This window comes from Hemicordylus capensis, chromosome 6, assembly GCF_027244095.1.
Source record: "Hemicordylus capensis ecotype Gifberg chromosome 6, rHemCap1.1.pri, whole genome shotgun sequence".
NCBI lineage: Eukaryota > Metazoa > Chordata > Lepidosauria > Squamata > Cordylidae > Hemicordylus > Hemicordylus capensis.
This window is the reverse complement of record NC_069662.1, coordinates 11414543-11440036: the sequence shown is the minus strand read 5'-3', so window position 1 is coordinate 11440036 and position 25494 is coordinate 11414543. Positions and strand designations below refer to the sequence as shown.

The following is a 25494-nucleotide window of genomic DNA, read 5'->3' as shown; positions in this document are numbered from 1 at the left end:
TAACTTTTCCTCATAATGGATCCCTATGGGGAGTCATTGCACACCTTCATTTCTTATGTTCATTTTGACTATCACTGGACAGTGCCAACTGTCAACTGCCATGTGCCAACTACACCCCACCCACCACCTGCAAGGCAGTGGGGGACTCATTTTAGTCTTTAGGAATATTGAAATGTTTAGATTCTTTGGTATCTAATAACTTTTCCTCATAATGAATCCTTGTGAGGATTCATTATACAGCTTCATTTCTTCTGTTCATTTTGACTATCATTGGACAGTGCCAACTGTCAACTGTCATGTGTCATACACCCCACCCCCACCCCCAACACACCCACACACTGGGGTACTCAGTTTATTTTTTAGGTATTTTTGAAGTGTTTAGATTCTTTGGTGTCTTCATTACACACCTTAATTTCTTCTGTTCATTTTGACCCCACTGCTTTGCAGGTGAGGGTGGAGAATTAGTGGCATCCCATGTTACAACTACCCTGCAACCCACAAGCCACTGGGAACTCAGTTTATATTTTAGGAATTTTTGAGGTGTTTAGACTCTTTGGTGTGTAATGAATCCTCAAAGGGATTCATTATGAGGAAAGGTTATTAGACACCAAAGAGCCTAAACACTTGAAAAAAATCCTAGAACTTAAGCTGTTAGGGAATCAACTCCATTGATGGGTAAATTGATCATCAAGGCTGTGGGGTCTCTGGGGTTCTAACTTACATCCCCAAATAAAAGAGCTGAAATAGAAGCCAAAATGTATTTGCTATGGCAAACTAGAATGGATAGAATGAAAGGAAAGAAAACATATTATGCAAGCCTGGGCATGGTTATTGCAGGCAAGAGTATGAAAGCAAACAGGAGGCAGGAGGAGTGGAGGGCCGTGCAGCTGTCACCACTGGTAGTTGTTGGCAAGCAAGCATATCCACTACTGGGCAATGCTGTAGCTATGCCAATGCACCCAGCAGCAAATGAGCCAGGGTCATCCTCAGCCGCCTCCATCCCCCCTCCTCCACTCCCAGCCTGAAGGGAGCAGAAGAGAGCCAGCATGGTGTAGTGGTTAGAGTGCTAGACGAGGACCGGGGAGACCCGAGTTCAAATCCCCATTCAGCCATGAAACGAGCTGGGTGACTCTGGGCCAGTCACTTCTCTCTCAGCCTAACCTACTTCACAGGGTTGTTGTGAAAGAGAAACTTAAGTATGTAGTACATCGCTCTGGGCTCCTTGGAGGAAGAGTGGGATATAAATGTTTTTTAAAAAAGAAGGAAGAAGTGTCTGAGCCCAAAGACTAGGTCTTTGGCTTAGAACATTTCCAAGTTTCTGGCTTCTGTCTCCTTTCTTCTGCTTCCTTCACCTAACTCAGCCTTTTCCCAGAGTGGGAGTGGAGGCAGAGGAGGAGCTGCTGTTTTCCAAATTGAGTGGTACCATTCAGTGGAGAATTGCTGCCAGGGTTCTGGGTGGCAGAGGGAGGTAGATGAGGTGGCAGGAGCATTTTGCTTCCCAGCGGGACAGCAAAAACTACCTGATCTTGCCTAATGGAAGAAATACCCCTGTTTCAGAGAATGTGAGAGGAGGCTAGAATTTAAAATGTGACATGGGAGGGCAAGAGAGGAAAGCAGAAGTCTCTGCCTGCCTGCATTTTTAGCCTATTTTCCTCATGGGAAGTTCTGATTAGATCCTCCCTCGCTCCCTCCCTCTTTCTTTGAGGCGCTTCACACGATTGCTGTGAATCACCTCAGTGAGGTCTGCGGGGAGATTGGGCTTAGTCCGCTCTCCCCACAGACGATCGGCAATGGAGCCCTAGGCAGCTGGATCGGCCACCCGCACAACTGCCAGCTCTGCCACAGAGCCGGTGGGGGCTGTGGGGGATTGAGGGCTGCACCAGGCTCTGCCTTTGTCAGTCTGAAATCCAGTAAAACTAGAGCAAAGTCTTACAGGAAGAAATTCTCGAAACCAGGTTCAGTCTGAGTCAAATCCAATCAATCCAACAGAGTCCAAATCAAAGTCCACGGGCAAGGTCAACACATTCCAGGGTCCAAACTTGGTCAAGGCAATACACGAACACAGCTGATTAGCTCACAGGAAATTGACGTTGCTATCGGCAGGGTAGCTGTGGTGCAGTCATCTTAAATAGGCTGACCCTTGGTGCTGTTAATCAAGAGTTCTTGAGTCAGCAGCTTTCCCTCTTGTTCTACACATGTGGTTCCTTAACTCTTGCTGTCTCTTGGACCGATGCCTCTCCACAGCTGAGACCAGTTGCGCCTCCTCCACAAGAGCTGCCTCACCCAGCTCTAACTCATTTTCAACTCCCTGTGCGTCAGACCCACTCTACTTTGCAACTCCTCGTCCTTGCCCTCCCTCCTCTACTGTAACCTCAGTCCCCTCCTCCAGCTCCTCCTTGGAGTCTTCCAGCATTCCCATGAAGAAACCTTCTTTGATTCCTTCTCCTTCTCCTTCTCCTTCTCCTTCTCCTTCTCCTTCTCCTTCTCCTTCTCCTTCTCCTTCTCCTTCTCCTTCTCCTTCTCCTTCTCCTTCTCCTTCTCCTTCTCCTTCTCCTTCTCCTGATATTTCTTCTTCAAGAGACTATAAGGGATTTCTCCGTCTCACAGTCCCTTTGAATACATCTTGAAATCCCCCCAGAAGTGTTTTCCCCTCTCACCTTCTTCCCAAGCCAATGGGGGGGGGGGCAATTGCTTATGACAACACTTGATTTGTATTGTAACAAGCCAATCAAGATCACAAGCCAATCAGAAGCCAGTGCCAGAAAACCAATCAGCAAGGGAAAAATAGGCATCCAAAATGCCCGTTTCGAGTTGGAATGTTTCACCGTTGGATGTTCCGCACATCCCTACTACAGTCTTTCTAGGCCAGCTTAACAAGGGAGGAATGAACAGGCTTGACTGAAATCCACCAGAAGGAGAGAGAACAACTCCTAGTCTATAGAATGCACTCCCAGCAGGTGTCCGTAGTTTGGACTCATCGTTGGCCTTCAAGAGAGCCCTCAAGACTTACATGTTTGGCCTGGACTTCCAAAGTTTTAAAATTGTTTTTAAGTATCTTAATTGGTTTTAAACTATTCTGAACTGTTTAAAATTTGTTTTTATATTGTTTTAATGTTTGTTTTAAATGGTGTTTGTTTTTGTGTTTTAATTGTTGTGAACCGCCCAGAATCTTTGGATGGGGTGGTATAAAAATGTAATAAAATGAATGAATGAATATGGTATATTCTATTAGCTTAGGAGAAATTCAGTTACCCTTGTGTGTATACTCTTGTTGCAATTCTCAAGGCCCTGGCAGTCACATTCTGTATAAGAAAAGAGCCCTAATGTATCCATATCCCAACTCACCTCTACACCTGGTTTTCCCCTCCCAAAACAATATCCATGAGAGATTGAAAATGGTCAAGGGGCAGGAAGGAAAGCAACAATTGTTTTGACATCTATTGCATATGTATGTATGTATGTATGTATGTATGTATGTATGTATGTATTATTGCTTACATATTGCTTACCGCCCTATACAAAAAAGTCCCTAGGTGGTGCTTATTAATCAAGGCCAAAGATGAGGGCAAGAGAAGATGGCAACAACTATTTGAAACATCCTGTATCAAGCCATAAGGTGCAAGAGATAAGAACCGTAATGTGGAGATCTCACAATATCTGAACTGGAGGGTGAGGATGGGAGAACAACAGCTTCTGAGACCAAAATCCTGAAGGTTGATGTCAAGGATGAAATGTTTATACTCCTGACGGACATGGGAACTGACCACTCCTAAAGACCAACAAAGGCAAAGACTTTGGAATACGGGGCAGTCTATCAGAGGGCAGTCCAGAAGACACGTCTTCACCCTCTCCAACACTCACCCTAGCTTCGCGCACACCCATCTTTTCATCCCACTCCAGCAACTGGATAGTCAGGAGAACCAGGGAACTGGCTATTTACTGGTTCCCTGCATCATGGTAACAAACCTTCCACTTCTCCCTGCCTTTCCCTTCCCCTTCTTCCCCCTCTGCACCCCTGCTTATAATCATGTTAGAAGTATTAGTTTTGCCTGCCAGGATCTTTCCCTTTCTGTAATCCTGACTCTAACTCTCAAGTAAAAATACAAAAGACACACCTGGTCTGGTGTCTCCTCACTCAACCATTGGTTGGGGCCCCCATAACCTAACTGCTCATCCTTGGGCTTCTAACGGAAGGGGGCTGCATAATCCCTGCAGGTTTTTATATGTGTTGGTGAAGCCTTTGACTATAGTCTGGTGGTGCATTGGTGAATTCCGTAGCTATAGTTGAATAATTGGTGAAGCTCAGCTATAGTCCTGTGGTGCACTGGTGACATCTAGGCTACAGTCCAACATCCAACTGGTGAAGCTCAGCTATAGTCCAGTGGTGCACTGGTGAAGTCTGTGGCTACAGTCTAAGAATTGGTGAAGTCCCAGAACATAGCGCAGTGCTTAGCTGGTGAAGCCCCACTATAGTCTATGATGCATTCGTGAAGACCATAGCTATAGTCCAATAATTGATTGGTGAAGACTGGCTATAGTCTAATAGTACATTGGTGATGACCATGGCCACAGCCCAATGAATCATTGAGGGAGGTCTCTGACTACAATTAGAGCAACCCTTTGGGGAGCAGCCAATTGGTTGGTCAGGGAGCTGGCAGAGCCCCTTGGTGCAGAATAATGTGAGCGATGGGAGGTTTCAGTTTCACTTTCTCACCCAACAACAATGCGCATTAAATCACACTCCCATTCTACCTGTTGATACAGATGTAGTGGCAAACATGCTCCTACACACCTTTGTCAATGTATCTTGTCTACTTTTGTCCCAAACCAAAATTTTCAATGTCGGGAGGCACTTAGAATACAAATGAAAGCAATGAATATTAAATTATTTCCCCTCATGTCAAGAAATTGTGAATTATTTGAAACATGAATCACGGAAACAAAGTACAAGATGCAAAATTAAGGAAATACATGAAAATAAGCTCAGTTTGCATACCATATAATCATAGAGGATGGATATTCTTGGTTTGTGTTTAAATTGGTTTAAATATGTCGCACGGTTTTCTTCATTTTAACTTTCTGTGTTTAACAACTCAAAAAACTTCCCCTCCCCATATTGCTATACATGAAGTGATTGAGACCCAAGAGGTTAAAGTAACAAACGCACTGTTAATGATCCAGAGAGGAAAGCTCTGAAGGGATCAGAACAGAGCCCCCATGGAGGAGATGCAGTCTTTGTCTGACAAAATCTTCAGTTGTTTACAGTAGTATATTATGAGGACGCACAAGGAGAAAATGATCAGCATGCTGTCAGCTTTCTAACACTAAGAACAGTTGAACTAGTCAGGCTGTGTTGACACATACTTTTGCAGATTTTAAAGATTTGTTAGAAGAGCATCTTTCAAGACGGCTTAGGAACCAAAGCTCAGTAGAAGTGCACATGTTGTGCATGTATAAAGTCTGCGGCACCTCTTGATAACAAGTCGCAAATAATGTGCCATGGAAAGACATCTAACCAAGTCTTGGATATATCTTCTTGCAGATAGTTCTAGACCACATGGACCATTCATCCTCTGGCAGTACAAAGTAGTATCTATGCCTGGCATAAAGATCCAGGATATCCTTGGGAAATCTGAGTATCATGATTTCCTTCCAATCCTTCTAATGGCCAACATTTGCAATTTCCAGGGCTTGTTTCTAGCTAGTAATAGATATGCTCCATAATTAACTCTGGAAGATTTTTTGAACTTGGCATTTTTCAGCTAGGAAATTCTACATCCTTTCTGCTCCCATTCTAGAGGAACAAGCCTCCAGGTAGCCTTTATGAGCAGCATGGAGAAACCCTCCGTAGTTGCCTCTGTGTGAGAGACAGCTTAAGTTTTTTCTTGAAAATACTGACAGTTCACTGGCTTTCTGTATGAATGCTTTGAACATCCTGCATTATCAAACTCACCAAAAAACTTCTGCTTCTTCTGCACCTTAACACAAACAGGTAGTATAAAAAGCTTGTTCTTGGTTGTTGAAGAACACTTGAGAGAAGCATTAAGGTAAGACTAGATTTTGTAACTTGGAATTAATAAGAGTGGGGAAGAAGTCCATCTTTTTAAAATTTGAGGCCTGATAAAACCATCTACATTCCATAATGTATAAAATATATGTGTATGCCAGGTGAGTGTCAGAGCTGCAGCCGCTGTCATGTGGGATGCTGGGCAGGGCACTCCTGCTTGCAGCAACTTGCTGGTGCAATCGGTATCGCTCATAATAACATTTTAAAGGTACATCTCGCAGCCTCAGTGCTGCCCTCAATGGCCGCCACTACTGCAATGGCTTATATGAGTCCCTCTGGGGAAAACATGCAGATACTGAGCAGGAAGAATGAGAGATGCTTTCAAAGATGGGGTCAACTGAAGGAAGATCTGACCATTTGGGACAGTTGAGAGGTCTACCCAGGTTAAGAAACCCTGCTAAGAGTGGAACGAGATGTTGGAGTTAAATGGGATGGTTTGGGGTGTACTCCATAATTATGGTGAGCAAAATCTGGCTTACTTTAATATTAATCAAATATAATTCTATAGAATAATTATACTGTCATTCCTACAAATTTTTGTTTATAAGCGCACTGTCATTGTGCGTGTTGGAGCTTGTGAAAAGTCTCTGCTCTTATTGCTGAAATTCCTCTGAAGGGTATATAATCCAAGTAGTTCCTTTATGCCAAACACGTTTCGATCCTCCTGATCTTCCTCAGTGGCTTTTGGAGCAACACTTCTATAACTTCTTCCTCCACCACAGCACTATAGAAATATCATATCATGAAGCTACTACACAGTATATTCATTCTTACTGAGCATCTTAAATTGTACATACACACTTATAAATGTTATATATCATATTGGTCCATTGTCAGAGGGAGTCACTGTCTTTCCTTGTTGCCCTTTCTCTGCAGCCCAGCTGGCCAAGATGGAAGCTAGGAATCTTACCTCTATCATAGAATTCATCCTGGTGGGTCTCACCAATGACCGAAAGAACCAGATTCTGCTCTTTGTGGTAACCCTCCTCCTCTACTCGCTTAGCATTGCAGGGAACACGGTGGTGATCATACTGGTACAGACTGACTCCCGCCTCCACACACCCATGTACTTCTTCCTCACACATCTCGCAGGTGTAGAGATCTGCTACATCACCACCACTTTGCCCCAGATGCTGTTTAACCTTATGACTGGGAATGGAGTCATTTCCTTAACACGTTGCGCAATCCAGATGCACCTGATCTTGACTCTGGGAGGCACCGAGTGCATTCTGCTGGCCGCCATGGCCTATGACCGCTACTTGGCCATCTGTCATCCCCTGCTATATGCCATTCTCATGAGTAGGGGGCACCAATTGCAGCTCGCCTCAGCCTCCTGGGCTTGGGGCATCCTCCTTGCTACCATAAATGTGAGCTGCACCTTTCGACACCAGTTCTGTGGACCCAACCACGTCAACCACTTCATCTGTGAACTGCCTGTAGTACTGAAACTTGCATGCACCAACACTCAGGTCACAGAGCTTGTTGTGTTTTCAACAGCCACTCTGATTCTTGTGGGTCCCCTTTCTGTTATCCTGACTTCTTATGGGCTCATTCTATCCACTGTATTAAAGGTGAAGACCAAGGCTGGACGACAAAAGGCCTTCTCAACATGTGCCTCCCATTTGGCGGTGGTCACTGTATTCTATGGCACGGTTATCACCATGTACATGAGGCCAGGATTGGGCACAGCTTCTGATTTCGACAAACACATTGCTGTCTTTTACATTATGGTCACCCCTTTGCTGAACCCCATCATTTACACCCTGAGGAATAAGGATATCCATGCAGCAGTGGCAAAGTTGATGGGAAACGGAGTCTGGAATAAATAGGATGACATAATGCGAAGGTTGTCTGCTGTTGCCCACGTCCAGGGGCATCCACTTGCCTTCTATAGGCTTGTTCATGGGACTGAAATGGGGCCAGAGGAGTATCTAGCCATGATAGGATAGCCTTGAGTGCTCCCGATTGAGAAGCCATCCTATCCAGCTCCCACCTCCCACATGGTCACATTCTCCTCCTCCTACGTTCTTCTTATCACGTTCTTCTCCTTCAAATATGTGTTTGAATTCACATATTGTAGATCAGGAGTGTGTTTGGTTGGGCAATCCTTCAACTTTGTTTAGGTTTCTGTGAACAAGCCATATGGATATACAAATACAAATACAAATACGACCAATATTTATATACTGCCTTTCAACAGAAGTTCCCAAAGATATAAACAATCAAACAAACAAATAAATAAAATGGCTCCTTGTCCCCAAAGGGCTCATAATCTAAAAAAGAAGCATAAGATAGACACCAGCAACAGCCACTGGAGGGATGTGGTGCTGGGGTTGGATAGGGCCAGTTGCTCTCCCCCTACTCATAGGAACGTAGGAACATAGGAAGCTGCCATATACTGAGTCAGACCATTGGTCTATCTAGCTCAGTATTGTCTTCACAGACTGACAGCAGCTTCTCCAAGGTTGCAGGCAGGAACATAGGAACATAGGAAGCTGCCATATCCTGAGTCAGACCATTGGTCTGTCTAACTCAGTGTTGTCTTCACAGACTGGCAGCGGCTTCTCCAAGGTTGCAGGCAGGAATCTCTCACAGCCCTATCTCGGAGAAGCCAGAGAGGGAATTTGGAACCTTCTGTTCTTCCCAGAGTGGCTGCTCCATCCCCTGAGGGGAATATCTTACAGTGCTCTCAATAAAGAGAATCACCATTTTAAAAGGTGCCTCTTTGCTCAGTTAGCAGAATGACTCAGGTGCTGGGGGTTAGGACATAGAAGACTCTGCTTAATCGGATTCCCTCATTTTGACTCTCAGTCTAATCCAGATCAGGGGCTTGAGGAGGAGATCATGTTATAGTCATGCACACCCACTTCTCTGTGGAAATAGTAGGACAAATATGGTGCCATTAAGCCTGTGCTGATTTAAAATCACATACTGTATCCCAACCAATCCAATCCGACCTGAAAGATAAATTGTTGGAAGGAACTTTTTTTCATATGTGGTGGTCTTGTAGGAAGGCTAAGGCCTTTTGGGACATGATATATAATGAATTAAAGAAAATTTTTAAAATGACATTTCCTAAGAAGCCAGAATCCTTCCTGCTGGGAATAACGCAAGGAGTGTTTTCTGCAACCAACGTAACATTCTTTATGTACGCTACTACGGCGGCCAGAATAATATATGCGCAGAAATAGAAGAGTAATGAACTGCCTTCAAAAGAGGATTGGCTGATAAAAATTTTGGAATATGCGGAGATGGCAAAACTCACAGTACTGATAAGAGATCAAAATTTGGAATGTTTTAAAGAAGACTGGAAACCATTTTTATTATACTTAAAGAACTATTTCCCTAATATTGATTTTACAACAGGGTTTGAAATTTAGTAATAATAGCAGGTTGGATAGATCAAAATCGAGTTTGTAAGGTTTAAGATATATGTTTTGAATTATTATTATAGCAAGGGTTAATTCTATAGTTGGTGATTCATGAGGAGGTGTGAGCGGGAAGTCAATATTTGTTTAATGTGATGTGAATGTTAAGATATTGTTAAAATCAATAAAAATTTAAATATATATATATATATATATATAAAGAAAGGAAGATAAATTGTTGGGAGAGATGACATGACCCAGTCAAAACTATTGGGTCAATTGGATTGGATCAGAAATCCAATAATTGCTCAATATTTGATCGAGATTTAAATGCTCTTCTAGTTCATAAACCATGCACTTCTTCCTCACCAGCCGTTCAGGTCTATAAATTTGTTATGTCACCAGCACTGTGCCCCAGATGCTGGCTCATCTTCTGGCTGGGAATGGGGTCATCTCCTTCACCTGCTGTACAGTCCAGATGTATATTACTTTGTCCCTGGGGTGCACTGAATGTATTCTGTTGATGCCATGGCCTATGACTGCTATTTCGCCATCTGCAGTCCCCTGATTGATGCTGTGGCCATGGGCAGGGGACGCCAGTGGCAGCTTGCTGCAACCTCTTGGGCAGGTGGATTCCTCCTTGCTACGATAGATACAATCTCTACTGTTCAACTCCTATTCTGTAGGAACAACCTCATGAACCACCTCTTCTGTGAGGTGCCAGTGTTGTTGGAATCTGTGTGTGGCAACACCAAAATAAGAGAATTTGACATTTCTGTGGTGGCTATACTGATCCTTCTGGTTCCTCTGTCAGTTATCCTGACCTCTTATGGCTTATCCTGTCCTCTATATTACATATGACGTCAGCTGCGGAAAGAAGCAAAGCTTTCTCCACATGTGCCTCACATCTGATATCTGTCGCATTGTTCAATGGCACCGTCATCTCCATGTATCCGAAACTCTGATCAGGGACAGCTCCTGATTTTGACAAGCAGATTGCTGTCTTTTACACTGTGGTCACCACAATATTCAATCTTATAATTTACACCCCACAGAACAAGGATGTCCATGCAGCAGTGGATGAGGTGCTGTGAAGGAAGGGTTTGCAACAAAAGGTTATGCTTTGAGGTCTTGTTGAATTATTCCAGATATGTCCCAATGATGTATTATGAAGACTATGCCAGCATGACTTGAGTGTTGGGTTGGGACATGGGAGATCAAGTCTCTGCTCAAGCATGAAGTTCACTCAGTAGCATTGGAGATGAGTACAGCATCATCTAAATTAGGGTTGTAGGCAGTGTTCCCTGTAACATGGATTCCCAGATGCTGACTACACCCCCCATCATGCCCAGCTGCAATACTCTTTGGCTGGGGATTATGGGAGTTGTCAACAACATCAACATCAGGGAATCCCTGTTACATGGAACACTGGTCAGAGAGCAAGACCATATTCCAGCCTAGGGCCAGTCCTAGGGTTTTTTGGCACTCCAAGCAAAGTTCAATATGACATTTATCCCCTAGCCAAGAAAGGCAGAGCCCTAGCTTTAACTTGAGTTGTTGCCCACCCTGGCCCAACTTTGGCTCCCAGGTTTTGTGGTAGAGGAGCCTGGAGCCCACCAGACTCCCACCCTCCCTCTATTGAGGCTTCCTCCCCTCAGCAGTATATGCCAGTCGACCTCTCTGTCTCCCTGAAAGGCAGCTTCAATGGTATTGCAAAGAGCTTCCTTCCATGACCAACCAGGCCTGACTGCAGTCAAGCCAACCATCATGTATTCCATTTACTTCCCATTTTGGGTCTGGGCACCTGAGAAACTAAGATGGAAGCTCCCACATGAGCAGTCACAGCAGTAAGAGAGTGGAGGGACAGAGCATGCTGAGAGGGGAGAAGTAAGTAAGCCAGCCAGAGACCAGTTAGGAGGCAAGCCTTGTCCTCTCAGCTTCCTCTCAGGGAACTGCAGCACCCCTCAAAAACTGGTGCCCCAGGCAACTGCCTAGACCTGGGTAGGGGATGGGGCCAGCCCTCCTTCAGCCCCACCTCAGCTTTTTGGACAGAATGGGGTGAAAATGGTGCCACCTGCAACTAATTGTCGGGCACAGCTTTCTGACTTTGTGGGAAGATATCCCCTGAATGATTCAAGGAGATGTTGGGTAGAACTGAAGAATTCAAAGGACAGAAACTGAAGCTGGGTCAAGACATAACCTATTATGTAGTGCATAACCTATTACGGGCATTTTGGGAATATCAGTTTTATTGATAAGAAATCGATTTCTCATTCACATCCCTGTGAAGAAAAATGTGGAGAAAATTCTGAGTCCTTACTGAAAGTCAGTATGGTGTCATAGAACACTGGGCTGAGATATAGCAATCCCAGGATCAAACGAACATTTTCCTAAAGATCACTTGTATGGCCTCAGATTGTTGATCATTTTACACTAGACTGTTTTAGAGGGGTTGATATGTGACTAAAGCCCCATTCACAGTTCCTTGGATAATGTGTATATGTGTGTGTGTATGTAAGTTAAATAAACAAACAAACAAAAATACATTTTCAGAATCATCTTTCTCCCTTGCCAAGACATTATGAATTATTTCCATCAAAATACGTGTGGTTTTCTTCTTTTTTACTCTCTTTGGTGGCAATTTCAAACGACCTTTTCCCATGGTGCTTTATTACTGAAGGTTTGGAGTCCAAGGGGTTTTTAGTTACAGATATAGACTTTAGAACCCATAGGAAAACACCAGAGGAATCCCCATAGTGTAGATCTGTAATCTTTATTTATCTCACTGACTCGGCAACCCTTTCAGAAATCACAGGGCAGGAACAAAAACTAGCTCGCTGTCCATCTGCTACATTGTAAAATAGGTTGGAAGCTGAATAACTCAAGTTCTTTTGACTCTTCCTTTAAAAGTCCTTATAAATTGGTTGAAGAATATTACATTCTACTCTTATATTAGAGAAGAAGTGATGATTTATCCTACTACTGGCAGAGCAGCAGAAAGAAAGCCACCATCTATAGCCTAATTCTAAGAGATGGCATGCATTCTCCATGATTTCACGGATGGTCCACTGAAGTCCAGTGTTATTTTTCATTAGCTTGCATTACCCACTCAGTTTCAGTTTGCATACATTACCTAAGCCATTGGTATGAAAAATCATCTTTCTGGTTGTTGAGGAACATGTGGGACAAGCATGAGGTAAGCTTTTAGTCTGCAATTTAGTAATCAGATTGAGGGGGAGAAGGGAAGGGCTCATCTGGTTGTTTCGAGCGATACTGTTGGGTTTCGTAGGACCACCAAAAGAGAAATCACAAGCTGTTAACATTGTAGGCAACTTGAGAAGTGTACAAAATTCAGTTACTGCTCCTTTCATTCATTCATTCATTCAGTTAGTTAATATATACATTTATATCTCGCTTCCTCAACCAAGAAGTCCTGAACACTGCACATGGTTATGTTTATTCTCACAACAACCTGTGAGGTACGTTAGGCTGGGAGAAAAGTCACTGGCCTAGAGTCACCCCAAAAAGTCATTCACACAAACAAACCTGTGTGCTACCCAGCTTTGTGAGCTGTGTGTGCTCCCAATTTTTGGTTGTGCGGAAGCAAGGTAGGAGGAAAACCTGGGTAGAAATGATTTTGTGGAAGCAAGGTAGGAGGAAAACCTGGGTAGCCTTTCCTCAACTCTGGTTTCGCATTACACGTGGATGGGGTGAGTGTCTTATATCATAATTTTAAATGGTATATTAAATGATACTCACTCAGTCACAGCAGCTTCTGGTTCCTTTAAAAAATTTCTCCCCTTCCCTGAGGTGGAAATGGGCACTGTCCATAAATAACAGTGGAGCAATCCAGGATTTTAATGTAGGTGTGACAGGGTGCGCACATCATGGCCCACCCCTACCTCCTAACAAGGGATTTTTAAAATTTTTATTTACAATTTTTATTGGCATTATGAGGTCTATAAACATTTTCCCCAAGTATCCCACCTTCTCTCTCCATACCCACCCCAAGGCAGTCCCCCCCCAAAAGCCTGCCCTCCCCTCCCCTCATGCTGGTTGGGGGGAAGTGAGAAAAGAAAGGAAAGATAGTGCAAAAGAGAAAGAGAGAGAAGGGTGTCAGAAGAAAGGAAAGAAGAGAAGAGAAGAAACACGCACCTTTGCATCAATCAATAAGGCTATTGTTGTCAAGGGATGCATATGCTACCAAAATCTTCTTAAACATTTCTGTAACACTAATCCCCAGTTTTTGCTGTTGCCACCAGCCTACTCAGGGAGTGGTTTGGGGCATGGAGGACCTAGTCAATTGTGTATCTGTGGTTATGATTTTGTAGGGCAGTGCAATATCTCTGAGTGGACATCAGATCTCATGCCATGGAGTGAATGTCATGGGCTGTCAGATGATGGCTGCATCCGCACCCAACAGGAGATTGGAGTTGGGGGGGGGGCATACGGTTTCCTTACTGTTGGGTCCAAACCCTCTCCTGAACATCCACATGTGGACAGAAGAGTGGGGTGAGGGATGGCACAGAGTTCTGTAGTTCTGTAGTTCTGTGTTATAGGCAAATGCAGTCTTATTCTCTTTTTGCAGTTCAGTTGGAATGCCACAACCATAACTATCCCTGAAAACCAAAGAGTTGTGGGGTTGTTGTTTTTTTGCTTTAATTATTTTCTAAATCAAACCACACAGCTGTGTATGTAATCAAAGAGCTAAACTATTTTGAAACAATAATTAGTTAAAAACAATAAATCCAAGAAAACAGGGATAAAAAAGGATGGGCAGTAGAGAGTTAAACAACACTGTGGGATCATGTAAAATAACTTCCAAGGGTTTGGACCAAGATCCTGATGCTGGGTTGATTTGAGGTTGACCCTAGGTGTAGAGGGACCAAAGCATAACTTATTTTAGGGTTGGCCCATTCCCAGGGAAAACTACAACTGATGATACTACTACTGTTTCTTACTGCTGCCCTTCCTTTGCAGGTAATAGGCCAAGATGAGAGCTGAGAACCTCACCTTGGCGACAGAGTTCATCTTGGAGGGACTCACCAATGATCGCAGCACACAGATCCTGCTCTTCATTGTAATCCTCATCATTTACTTGGTTACTGTAGCAGGGAACCTGGTGATCATCCTGTTGGTGCAAGTGGACTCCTCTCTCCACACACCCATGTACTTCTTCCTCACCAATCTTTCAGGCCTAGAAATTTGTTATGTCACCAGCACTGTGCCCCAAATGCTGGCTCACCTCCTGACTGGGAACGGGGTCATCTCCTTCACCCGCTGTGCAGCCCAGATGTACATTTCTTTGTCCCTGGGATGCACTGAATGTATCCTGTTAGGCGCCATGGCCTATGACCGCTACTTGGCCATCTGCAGTCCCCTGGTCTACGCTGTGGCCATGGGCAGGGGGCAACAATGGCAGCTTGCCACCGCCTCTTGGGCAGGTGGGTTCCTCATTGCGATGGTAGACGTGGTCTCCACTCTTTGCCTCCCATTCTGTGGGACCAACCACATCAACCACTTCTTCTGCGAGGTACCAGTATTGTTGAAACTTGCATGTGGCGACACCAAAATAATAGAGTTAGCCATTTTTATGGTGGCTACACTAGTCCTTCTAGTTCCCCTGTCTGTTATCCTGACTTCTTATGGGCTCATTCTGTCTTCTGTATTACACATGAAGTCAGCTGCGGGAAGAAGCAAAGCTTTCTCCACATGTGCCTCACATCTGATAGTCGTCACCTTGTTCTATGGCACCATCATCTCCATGTACATGAGACCCCAATCAGGGGCAGCTCCTGATTTTGACAAGCAAATTGCCATCTTTTACATTGTGGTCACCCCCTTGCTCAACCCTATAATTTACACCCTACGGAACAAGGACATCCATGCAGCAGTGGTTAAAATGCTGAGAAGGAAGAGTTTGCTACAAAAGGTTATGCTTTGAGGTCTTATTGAATTACTCCAGATGTTTCCCAGTGACCTATTATGAAGGCTATGCTAGAACGACTTGAATGTTGGGTTGGGACATGGGAGATCAAGGCTGTGCTCAAGCATGAAGTTCACTCAGTAGTCTTGGAGATGATTATAGACTCTTAGCACAATCTAATTTAAGGTTGTAGCAAGGGATCATATTCAGTCTCACCTCAGCTCTTTGGACAGAATGGGGCATAAATGGTGACAAATGTAACTAACTGCCTTGTACAGCTTTCTGTCTTGGTGGAAGGACATAACCGGAAAAATCCAAGGAGATGTCGGGTAGAGCTGGAGAAGAACTCAACGAACACACACTTAATCTGGGTCTAGACACAACCTATTATGTAGTACAGATCTGGGTATTTTTATAGTATCAGTTTTATTGATAATAATTTAGTTTCTCATTCTCATCCCTGTGAAGAAAAATGTGGAAAAAAACCTGAGTCCTTTTACATTCAGAGAATACTGGGTTTAGATATGGCAGTCCAAGGATCAAATTGGCATTCTTCAAATGATCACTTGTGTGACCTTGGAGAGGTGACCTTCTCAGACTAGAGTATCACAAAGGAGTTGATACTATGAGGTCATTCACACAAACAAACCTATGTTCTACCGAGGTTTGACTCCCAATTTTTGGTTGTTTGGAAGCAAAGTAGGAGGAAAACCAGGGTAGATATGATGGTGTGGAAGCAAGATAGGCGGAAAACCTGGGTAGAAGTGATTGTTTGGAATCAAGGTAGGAGAAAAAGCTGCACAGGTCTTCCTCCTACCTTGTTTCCTTCCACACAACCGAAAATTGGGTGCACACACAGCTCCCAAACCCAGGTAGAACACAGTTTTTGATTGTGTGAATGTATGTGACTAATCCTCATTCACAGCTCCTTGTCCTGTATGTGACTAAATCCTCATTCACAGCTTCCTGGAGAACGGGTGGGGATGCAAGTGAAACAAACAAACAAATTTATTTTCAGACTCATCTTTCTCTCTTGCCAAGACATTATGAATTATTTCCTTCAAAATGTGTGTGGTTTTCTTCATTTTTACTCTCTTTGGTGACAATTTCAAATAACCTTTCCCCACGTTGCTTTATTACTGAAGGTTTGAAGTCCGAGGGGTTTTGGTAACAGATAATAGACTTTACAACCCATAAGTAAACACTGGAGGAATCCCCATAGAGTAGACCTGCAGTTTTTATTTACTGCATCTTACAGACTCCTCAGCCCTTTCACAGATCAGAGGATGGGGGGGGGGGGAAATCCCAGGGTGCACTCCATCTTGTATTACTGAAAATAGGTTGCCAATTGCATAAGTCAGGCTATTTTGACAATACCCTTAGTCCTTATAAACTGGTTAGAGGAATACCTATAATGGTAATTTTAGAACCTTAGCTTAGGTACAATACATGCTTTGCATGGATAAAATATCTGGAATCTCCAGTTAAAGAACTTCCGATCACAGGGCACGGAAGAACATGTAGCCAACTCCTGGAGAGTTGCTGCCAATCAAGGCAGTCAGTGCTAAGTTAAATGGAGTGCTGGCCCCATTGAGTACAAATCATCTTCTCTCCCAGACCTAGAGGGGAGAGAACTCACTGAAAAAGCTGGGCATCATGCTTTCCTTTCAACCTCCTTCTAAAAGAGAATCTAATGGCTTGCAAAACTGACAGCAGATTCCTAGCTAGTAATATAAGTGGCTCACAATATTTTAATAAATGTGTTTCCAGAGCCCCTAATGAATGTTAGAGTACCTTCAGACAGTCACTGATATTTTACAGCTAGGATATTTTAAATACCCTCTGCTCTCATATTGGAGGAACAAACCATGAGTTAGACTCTACCCTGGCAGAGTAGCAGAGAGAAAGCCTCCCAGTAGCCCACTTGTAAGAGATGGTGTGTATTCCCCATGATGTCACTGCTGGGCCACTGAGGATCCATGTGATTTTTCATCACTGTACATTAGATGCAGTAGCTGATTGCAGCCTGCTCAGTTTCAGCCTCTGTGCATTACCTTAAGCCATTGGCAGGGAGAGCATCTTTTTGGTTGTTGAAGAACATCTGGGGGAAGCATGAAGGTAAGATTTTATTCTGCAACCTGGAAACTGGGAGAAGGAAATGGCTCATCTGGTTGTTTCAGGTGGTATGTTTGGGTCTTGTAGGACCATCAGAACAGAAATAACAAGTTGCTAAATTTGTACACATTTTTCAACTTGAAAGGTGTACTGAATTCGGTTACTGCTTTAGTTAGTTAGTTAGTTAGTGAGGCTAGTCACACGGACGGTGGAAACCTGGCTAAGGGAGCCCAGCCCCGTTTCTCCCATGCATATGAACCACTGGGAGACATGCGGTTCTCAGAGGCTAGCCTGCCTAATTGCCCCTCCCCCCGGGCCCAGTTAAACGAGGTTAGTGGAGCAAGAGCTAACCATTTTTCAGATCATGAGTTGTCATGGCACGGCTCCACACTGCAGCAACTCACGAGGAGACCCCTGACCAGGAGCCTACAGCAAGCCTCCCAAGGTCGGGGGGCTCCCCAGAATGCCCTGTGCACTTGCGGTGGCCCCCGATCCCCGCAGCCCCTACTGGCTCCATGACGGAGGCAGTAATCGTGTGGGCAGCCGATCCAATCTGGCCACCCAGGGAGGGCTGAATGCTCATCTGTAGGGAGAATGGGTCAAGCCCACTCCCCCCATCAAACCCCATCTGGCTCTCCACACTGCTTGTGTGGAGAGCTTCAGTTAGTACATTTCTATCCTGCTCTTCCTCCAAGGCACCCAGATTTACTCAGAAGTACATGGTTATGTTTATCTTCACAATGCTGTCAGGTGGGTTGGGCTGGGAGAAAAGTGACTGACTCAGAGTCACCCAGTGAGTTTTGTGGTTGAATGGGGATTTGAACTTGAGTCAGTGGAACTTGCTGCTTAGTAAGTGTGTACATGGGTTCCAAGTTCCCTCCCTGGCAGCATCTTCAAGATAAGGCTGAAAGAGATTCCTGGCAACCTTGGAGAATCCGCTGCCAGTCTGTGTAGACAAAACTGAGCTAGATGGACCAAGGGTCCGACTTGGTAGAAGGCAGCTTCCTATGTTCCTATTAAGCCCCACTGAACACAGTAGAACTTACTGCTGTGTAAACATGCATTGGATCAATTGCATAGAAGACTGGAAACATGTTGATACTTAAGTAATGATTTGCAATTTTGTTGGGAACATCTAATTCAAGGTACTTTGCTTCGCTTAATTGTCTGGCTCTGAGCTGATGTAGTATATCTATCAATCAATTAAAGATCAAACTACACTTTTCGATAACTGCAGTTTTAAGAGACATCTCCCCTCTTCTAGAACTAAAGGCAGCTATAGGGAGCCAAGTTCAGATCAGGACCTTAGCAAATGGGGAAAGGGGGCAAAAGTTCCTTCCTTTTATTGTCCAGAGCTGCTGTTTATGGATGGGAAAATGGGGCGGGGGGGGAGGCTACTTAGGTGTGTTAGGGGCCCAAGAACACCATTTCCCTCTCTTCCTCGGGCCTCCTGCTTTCTTTGGTTTATCCCCCTTAATTCAACACGTTCCGTTCTGTGTCTTAAGCAGAGTCTTGATATGTGTGGACCGGCTCGAGGTCGAGCCACTTCACCATCGAACTGGGCTGGCTCAAGAACGGGCCCAGTCTTTGGCTTGACTACTAACCGAACCCCCTGAGCCACCTTGGAGCCAGTTTTAGGGGTTCTAAGCGTTAAAAAAAAATTCTAGACTCACCGCTGCATCCAGGTCAGCGGAGGTAGACCTGGGTGGGTGTCTCTGCCATCTCCCCCTCCCCCCGGCTTCCCAGCCTCTAAAACGGGCCTGTTTTGCCTGTTTTTAGGCTGTTCCAGCCCTTCCTCCAGTCACAGTAGCCATTTTGGTGGCCACAGCAAATGCCCAATGGGCCTCTGAACAACCTGGGCCATGCAGAGGACATATGCTAACTATGGTTAAATCAGTGGCCTGGTTCTTTCAGCCTCAACGCTGGCAAGGTTCCAGCGAGGCTCTGCTGGAATCTCCTTATGCATGCCCTTCAGGTCCGAGGGCTCATTTCTGAGGGCAACAGGGTTTAACTAAAGTATGGTTCCAGTTCTCATCTGGGGCCTTATCCAGCATTAACTCCTGATTTGTGTTAAACATGGTTAAGTGTTATTTCTGCTGTGGGACATGATGACGGTGACTTAGGTTGAGGTTCCCTCTAATCACAAAGGGATCAAAGCATGACTTGTTTTAAATACAGCTAATTCTCAGAGAAAGCTTCTGTCTCTCACTGTTTTTCTTCTTCTGCAGGGAGCATTCCGAGATGGGAGCTGAGAATGTCTCCTCTGTCACAGAGTTCACCTTCGAAGGACTCACCAATGATCGCAGCACACAGATCCTGCTCTTCATTGTAATCCTCATCATTTACTTGGTTACTGTGGCGGGGAACCTGGTGATCATCCTGCTGGTGCAGGTGGACTCCTCTCTCCACACACCCATGTACTTCTTTCTCACCAATCTTTCAGGTCTAGAAATTTGTTATGTCACCAGCACTGTGCCCCAGATGCTGGCTCACCTCCTGGCTGGGAACGGGGTCATCTCCTTCACCCGCTGTGCAGCCCAGATGTACTTTTCTTTGTCCCTGGGGTGCACTGAATGCATTCTGTTGGCTGCCATGGCCTATGACCGCTATTTGGCCATCTGCAGGCCCCTGGTCTACACTGTGGCCATGAGCAGGGGGCAACAATGGCAGCTTGCCACTGCCTCTTGGGCAGGTGGGTTCCTCATTGCGATGGTAGACGTGGTCTCCACCCTTCAACTCCCATTCTGTGGGACCAACCGCATCAACCACTTCTGTTGTGAAGTGCCAATGGTGTTGAAACTTGCATGCGGCAACATCCGAGTTATAGAGTTTGTCATGTTTGTGGTGGCTGCACTAATCCTTCTGGTTCCCCTGTCTGTTATCCTGACCTCCTATGGGCTCATTTTGTCTTCTGTGCTGCAAATGAAGTCAGCCACTGGAATGAGGAAGGCCCTTTCCACATGTACCTCTCATTTGGTGGTTGTCACTTTATTCTATGGTACCATCATCTCTATGTATATGAAGCCACAATCAGGCACAGCTCCTGACCTTGACAAAAAAATTGCCATCTTTTACATTGTGGTCACCCCCTTGCTTAACCCTATCATTTACACCCTGAGGAACAAGGACACTCATAGGGCTGTGGCCAAGGTCCTGAGAAGATGGGGCTGGGTGCAAAAGGCTGAGCTTTGATGTCTTGCTGAAGTTGTCCAGATGTTGCCCAGCATCCACTATTTGTCAGCAACAAATATTTTGCCTGAAAGACTCGAGTGTGGAGTCGGATATGGGAGATCAAGTCTCTACTCATCCATAAAATTCTCTCAGTGGCCTTGGCTGAGGTACCTCATCCTCATTTGCACCTCAACTTCATTAGGATCCTAGAGTGGGATTATATTGCAGCTGTACGCTCAGCTTTTTAGAAAGGATCATCCAGAGGTGGTGCCAGAGGCATAACTAGGGAAAACGGTGCCAGGGGCAAGCACTGAAATTGAACAACCCTGTGAAGTTGGCTTGTATCTCAAACAACAGAATTATGATGCAATGATGATAAACACCACATTATACTTAGGTTTTTCCTCACAAGCAACAACCCTGTGGAGTTGGCCTGTATCTCAAACAACAGAATTATGATGCAATGATGATACACACCACATTATACTTAGGTTTTTCCTCACAAGCAACAACCCTGTGGAGTTGGCCTGTATCTCAAACAACAGAATTATGATGCAATGATGATACATACCACATTATACTTAGGTTTTTCCTCACAAGCAACAACCCTGTGGAGTTGGCTTGTGTCTCAAACAACAGAATTATGACCCAATGATTGATGATACACACCACATTATACTTAGGTTTTTCCTCAGAAGCAAGAGACAATCTCCAAAGGTCCTGGCATATAACCCCCTCCCCCATTTTTCTTGCCAAACTTTGTGTCTTTAGCAGGATACCACAGGCACTTGTTAAAGCTAACACTGCAGGTTTTTCTGAGATGGAGCTGTTATAGGAGCACTTCAGTGTAAACTGAGATCACAAGGCAAGCTTTCACAGTGCAAAAACAAGCATGCCAGCAAGCAGAACTCATGGTAAAACTCTCTTGAAACACCTTGTAACAATGCACAGGCAGCTATGTTACACTGCTTGAGTCAACCCACACTGCTGTACTACCCAGGCTGTGGGAATTGACTCTCAGTTCCATATACATGCATTCATTTAAGATTGAGTGCCAAAGAATCTTTATGATTGTTTTTCTTTCTTTTGGGGCGGAGAGAGGAGCGTATAATGCAAACATTAACACCTGTTAGGCACCTGAGACCATAGTTGGGCAGCTAAATAAAAGCCTGATTCTTTAATATGTTTTTCCCCCACATGTGGCTTCTGTAGTTTTTGCAACTCATTCAATTTCTCACCCTGACACTTGGTCTGCTGCTTCCACCCGCCCGCCGCCGAATCCTTTCTTCCATGCAGGTGTCCGTGTGTGTCCTCGTCGTCCTGCCTGCGCCTGCTGCAGTGCAGCCCCAGCCCCAGCAACCACGCTTTCCTCCGCGACGGTGACCGCACCACCACGTGCAGGCGAACAGAGGAGGACGGACGCACGGCACGCCGGCCGAGTCGCGCGTGCGTGCGTCACTGACTAGAGACCCTCTGGCTGGCAAGCCACTAGAGGGCCTCTTTCTGGCTGTTCCAGACTAAGCGAGCGATGGAGCGAGCGAGCCTCAGCCAAGGGCAGGCGCAGTGAGCAGCATGAAAGGCACCCGCCGCGGCGCCCGCCGCTGTCAAGCCAGACCACTGACTGGCCGCCAGCAAAGCAATGGGGGTGGGTGGGTGGCGTGGAAGGGACCGCTCATGGGGGAGGGGGTGCCGACGCGCTCCCTTGACTGCTGCAGCGCTGCTGCACTGAGCAGGAGAAATTTGTATTAAATTTTTTAAAAAAATAATTGGTCATGGCGGCGCCACCCACGTGACCCGAAAAGATGGCGCCCGGGGCACGTGCCCCCCTGCCCCCCCATAGTTACGCCTCTGGGTGGTGCCACTACATCTTCTTAGCTGGAACAGTTCTTTGCCTTTCTACGAAATGTGACCTGAAACACTCAATGAGATCTTGGCTATATATGGAGCAGTAGTGGTTGGTTAAGATTGTCCTTCTTGTCTACAGGCCTTGCTCACCTAATTTTTATTGATAAATTTAATTCTAGTTGGAAGCAGTCAATATCTCACCAAATAAGTTTATATGGCTTTAGTCTGGATGGTTTATTAGAAATGGGTTTTTTTCGCGCAAGACTGATATTAAAGCAGCAGATCTATGACATGGAAATGCAGACTGATCGATCTTTAATCTCTAAAGAAGTTTTCCTAGGTTTACAAATGTATAATACCAAACCTGCGAATTACCTGGGTAAGATCACCATTGCTAAGTATCGCAGGATGTTCAGATTGGCCAGATTTAATGTGCTACCTTCAGCTGAACTAGAAGGTAAACTCAGAGGGATACCAAAAGAGCAGAGACTATGCCCTTGTGGCTCTGGAGAACAGGAGTCTATCTTTCATATTTTACTCCGCTGTCTCTTTTATAGGGACTTTCGAACTTGTTATATTTCCTCATTACTGACTGATTTCCCAGGACATACAGATGCATTTTACGTCAACTATCTGCTCTCAGATCAGAAGGAGGAAGTAACATTTAAAGATGCTAAGTTCTGTGAGGCAGCTAAGAATGCTAGACGACAGATGGTAAACCAGATTATGCAAACGGGAAACTGCTGATTAGGATGAGTCCATGTTCCTGATTATATTATGTATATATTATTACTATATCATGTGTATTATTATGTATGTTTTAAATTTTGGTCTATGACTGTAAATAAACATGATTGATTGATTGATTGATTGGAGCAGTAGTGGCATGAAAAAACCTGAGTCTGGGTCTATACATACCACAGAATGAGATGGCAAAAGGAGGGTGGAATCCTGAGTTGATTGAATTGACTGTATCTCTTCATGCTACCAGTAAGCGAATCATGTTTTTGAATCCTCCCTTGTGTTTATGACGAACCACTCTAAAGATATATAACTAGCATAGCAGAAAGAGGGTTGGGTTATAACAATTCTGATCTGCTGGTTTTCTAGATGCAGGGAGTCCTTTTACATGGAGGAGCAGTAAAAATGGTATTCCTTACATGTGGTACCATCTACGAATATTCCTTTGAATTCTGTCAAATCAGGCATTTGTGGGGTATGTACAAATGTACATGTTTTTCTTTGCATGATTGCACATGTTAAAAGGTGAACCTGGGTCTAGGGTCTCTCAAATTCAGGGTAGCAATACAAAGCATGCTATTGTACATGCACTAAGAATAACATATGTATAATTGTACATGCAGATAGATCTGTACATGTGTACACTATACACAGATTGTACGTGCATCTAGGGATGTGCACAAAACCGGTTCACCAGGTTCGGTTCAAATTCGAACCTGGTTCAAACCAGGAAGGGGAGGTTCGGTTTTGGTTTTGCTCAACCCCCCCAGTTCAGTTTGAATTGGAACCGTTTTGAACTGGTTTGAACCATTTTGAACCCCATGGGTGGTGTGGTAGCTGGCACCCAGGGGTACCTAACACCCAAACCCCAAAGCAATCAGACACTCGTACGATTTTTTTTATGAATTTTTGAAATATGTTTAATTATTTTTCTCATAGGGTATAATGGGACCCGAATCAGCCCATTATCCCCTATTGTGGAGCACCAAGGGGCACAAAAGTAGGGTGGGTGGTAGGCACCCAGAGGTGCCTACCACCCACAAAACCCCAAGGCAATCAGACACTCCTCTGATTATTGGCGAATTTTAAAAGTATTTTTTAATTCCTCATAGGGGATGAGGATTGCAGCAAATGTATAGCTTCACGTCGAGGGGAAAGGGGTGTCCTAGAGTGGATTGTGGTGGGTGGTAGTGCCCAAGGGGGGCAAGGAAGCTATCAGAATAATTTGAAAGGAATTGGGCAAAAGGCTGATTTTAAAGTGATTTTTGAAGTTTATGCACCACTTGAAGTTTACGTGTCATTTTTGAAGTTTGCGCCCCAAGTGAATTTATGGCGCTGCTGAAACCTCCATTCTTCCCTATGGAGAAAAACCTTAAAGCCACTTGTGGGGTGAGGGGGGGCAGAGTGTGTGGTGGTATAGTGCACAGAGGGTGCCAAGCACCCTCTGTGCACCCAATGTATAGCTTCATTTCTGGGGGAAAGGGGTGTCCTAGAGTGGAGTGTGGTGGGTGGTAGTGCCCAAGTTGGGCAAGAAAGCTATCAGAATTATTTGAAAGGAATTGGGCAAAAGGCTGATTTTTAAGTGATTTTTGAAGTTTACTCATCTTTAAGGTTTTTCTCCATAAAGAAGCCAATCTTTAATTAAGCCAATTTAAGATTGGCCATTTAAGCCAATCTTGATCCCCACAAACAGAGTATGAGGAATCTGTATGAAATAACAGTAGGAAGGCTGGGTGTCTAATGTAGTCATTAAAATATTCAGAACCGATAGGAACATAGGAAGCTGCCATATATTGACTCAGACCATTGGTCCCTCTAGTTCACTATTGTCTTCACAGACTGGCAGTGGCTTCTCCAAGATTGCAGGCAGAAATCTGTCTCAGCCCTATCTTGGATATTCCAGGGAGGGAACTTGGAACCTAGATACTCCTCCCAGAGCTTCTCCATCCCCTAAGGGGAATATATTGTACAATGTTTACACATGTAGTCTCCCATTCATATGCAACTGGGGCAGACCCTGCTTAGCTAAGGGGACATGTTGTGCTTGCTACCACAAGACCAGCACATATCTGGGCATTCTGAGAATGTGAACTTTCATTTCATTTTTTTAAAGTCCAATTTCAAGTTCTCATCATTGTGAAGAAAAGCTGAAATGAAATTCTCAGTGCTTTTACGGGAACACCAGTTTGGGATGGTGGGGTAAAGCACTGGGCTCGGATTTTGGAAACCCAGAGTCACATATTTCTGTATGGCTCACTTGA

At 44.6% G+C, this 25494-nt stretch overlaps 3 protein-coding genes across 3 annotated transcripts; all 3 read left to right on the top strand.

Moving 5' to 3' along the window:
• The first annotated feature begins 6957 nt into the window (after positions 1–6957).
• LOC128330836 (olfactory receptor 2D3-like) lies at positions 6958–7896 on the top strand. Its single transcript, XM_053264200.1, has one exon. It carries the CDS (start codon positions 6958–6960, stop codon positions 7894–7896), a length of 939 nt encoding a protein of 312 aa, XP_053120175.1.
• A 6532-nt stretch (positions 7897–14428) lies between these two features.
• On the top strand, positions 14429–15379 carry LOC128330835 (olfactory receptor 2D3-like). Its single transcript, XM_053264199.1, has one exon. It carries the CDS (start codon positions 14429–14431, stop codon positions 15377–15379), a length of 951 nt encoding a protein of 316 aa, XP_053120174.1.
• Positions 15380–19717: 4338 nt separating this feature from the next.
• On the top strand, positions 19718–20668 carry LOC128330834 (olfactory receptor 2D2-like). Its single transcript, XM_053264198.1, has one exon. The coding sequence runs from the start codon at positions 19718–19720 to the stop codon at positions 20666–20668; it is 951 nt and encodes a 316-aa protein (XP_053120173.1).
• The last annotated feature ends 4826 nt before the right edge of the window (positions 20669–25494 follow it).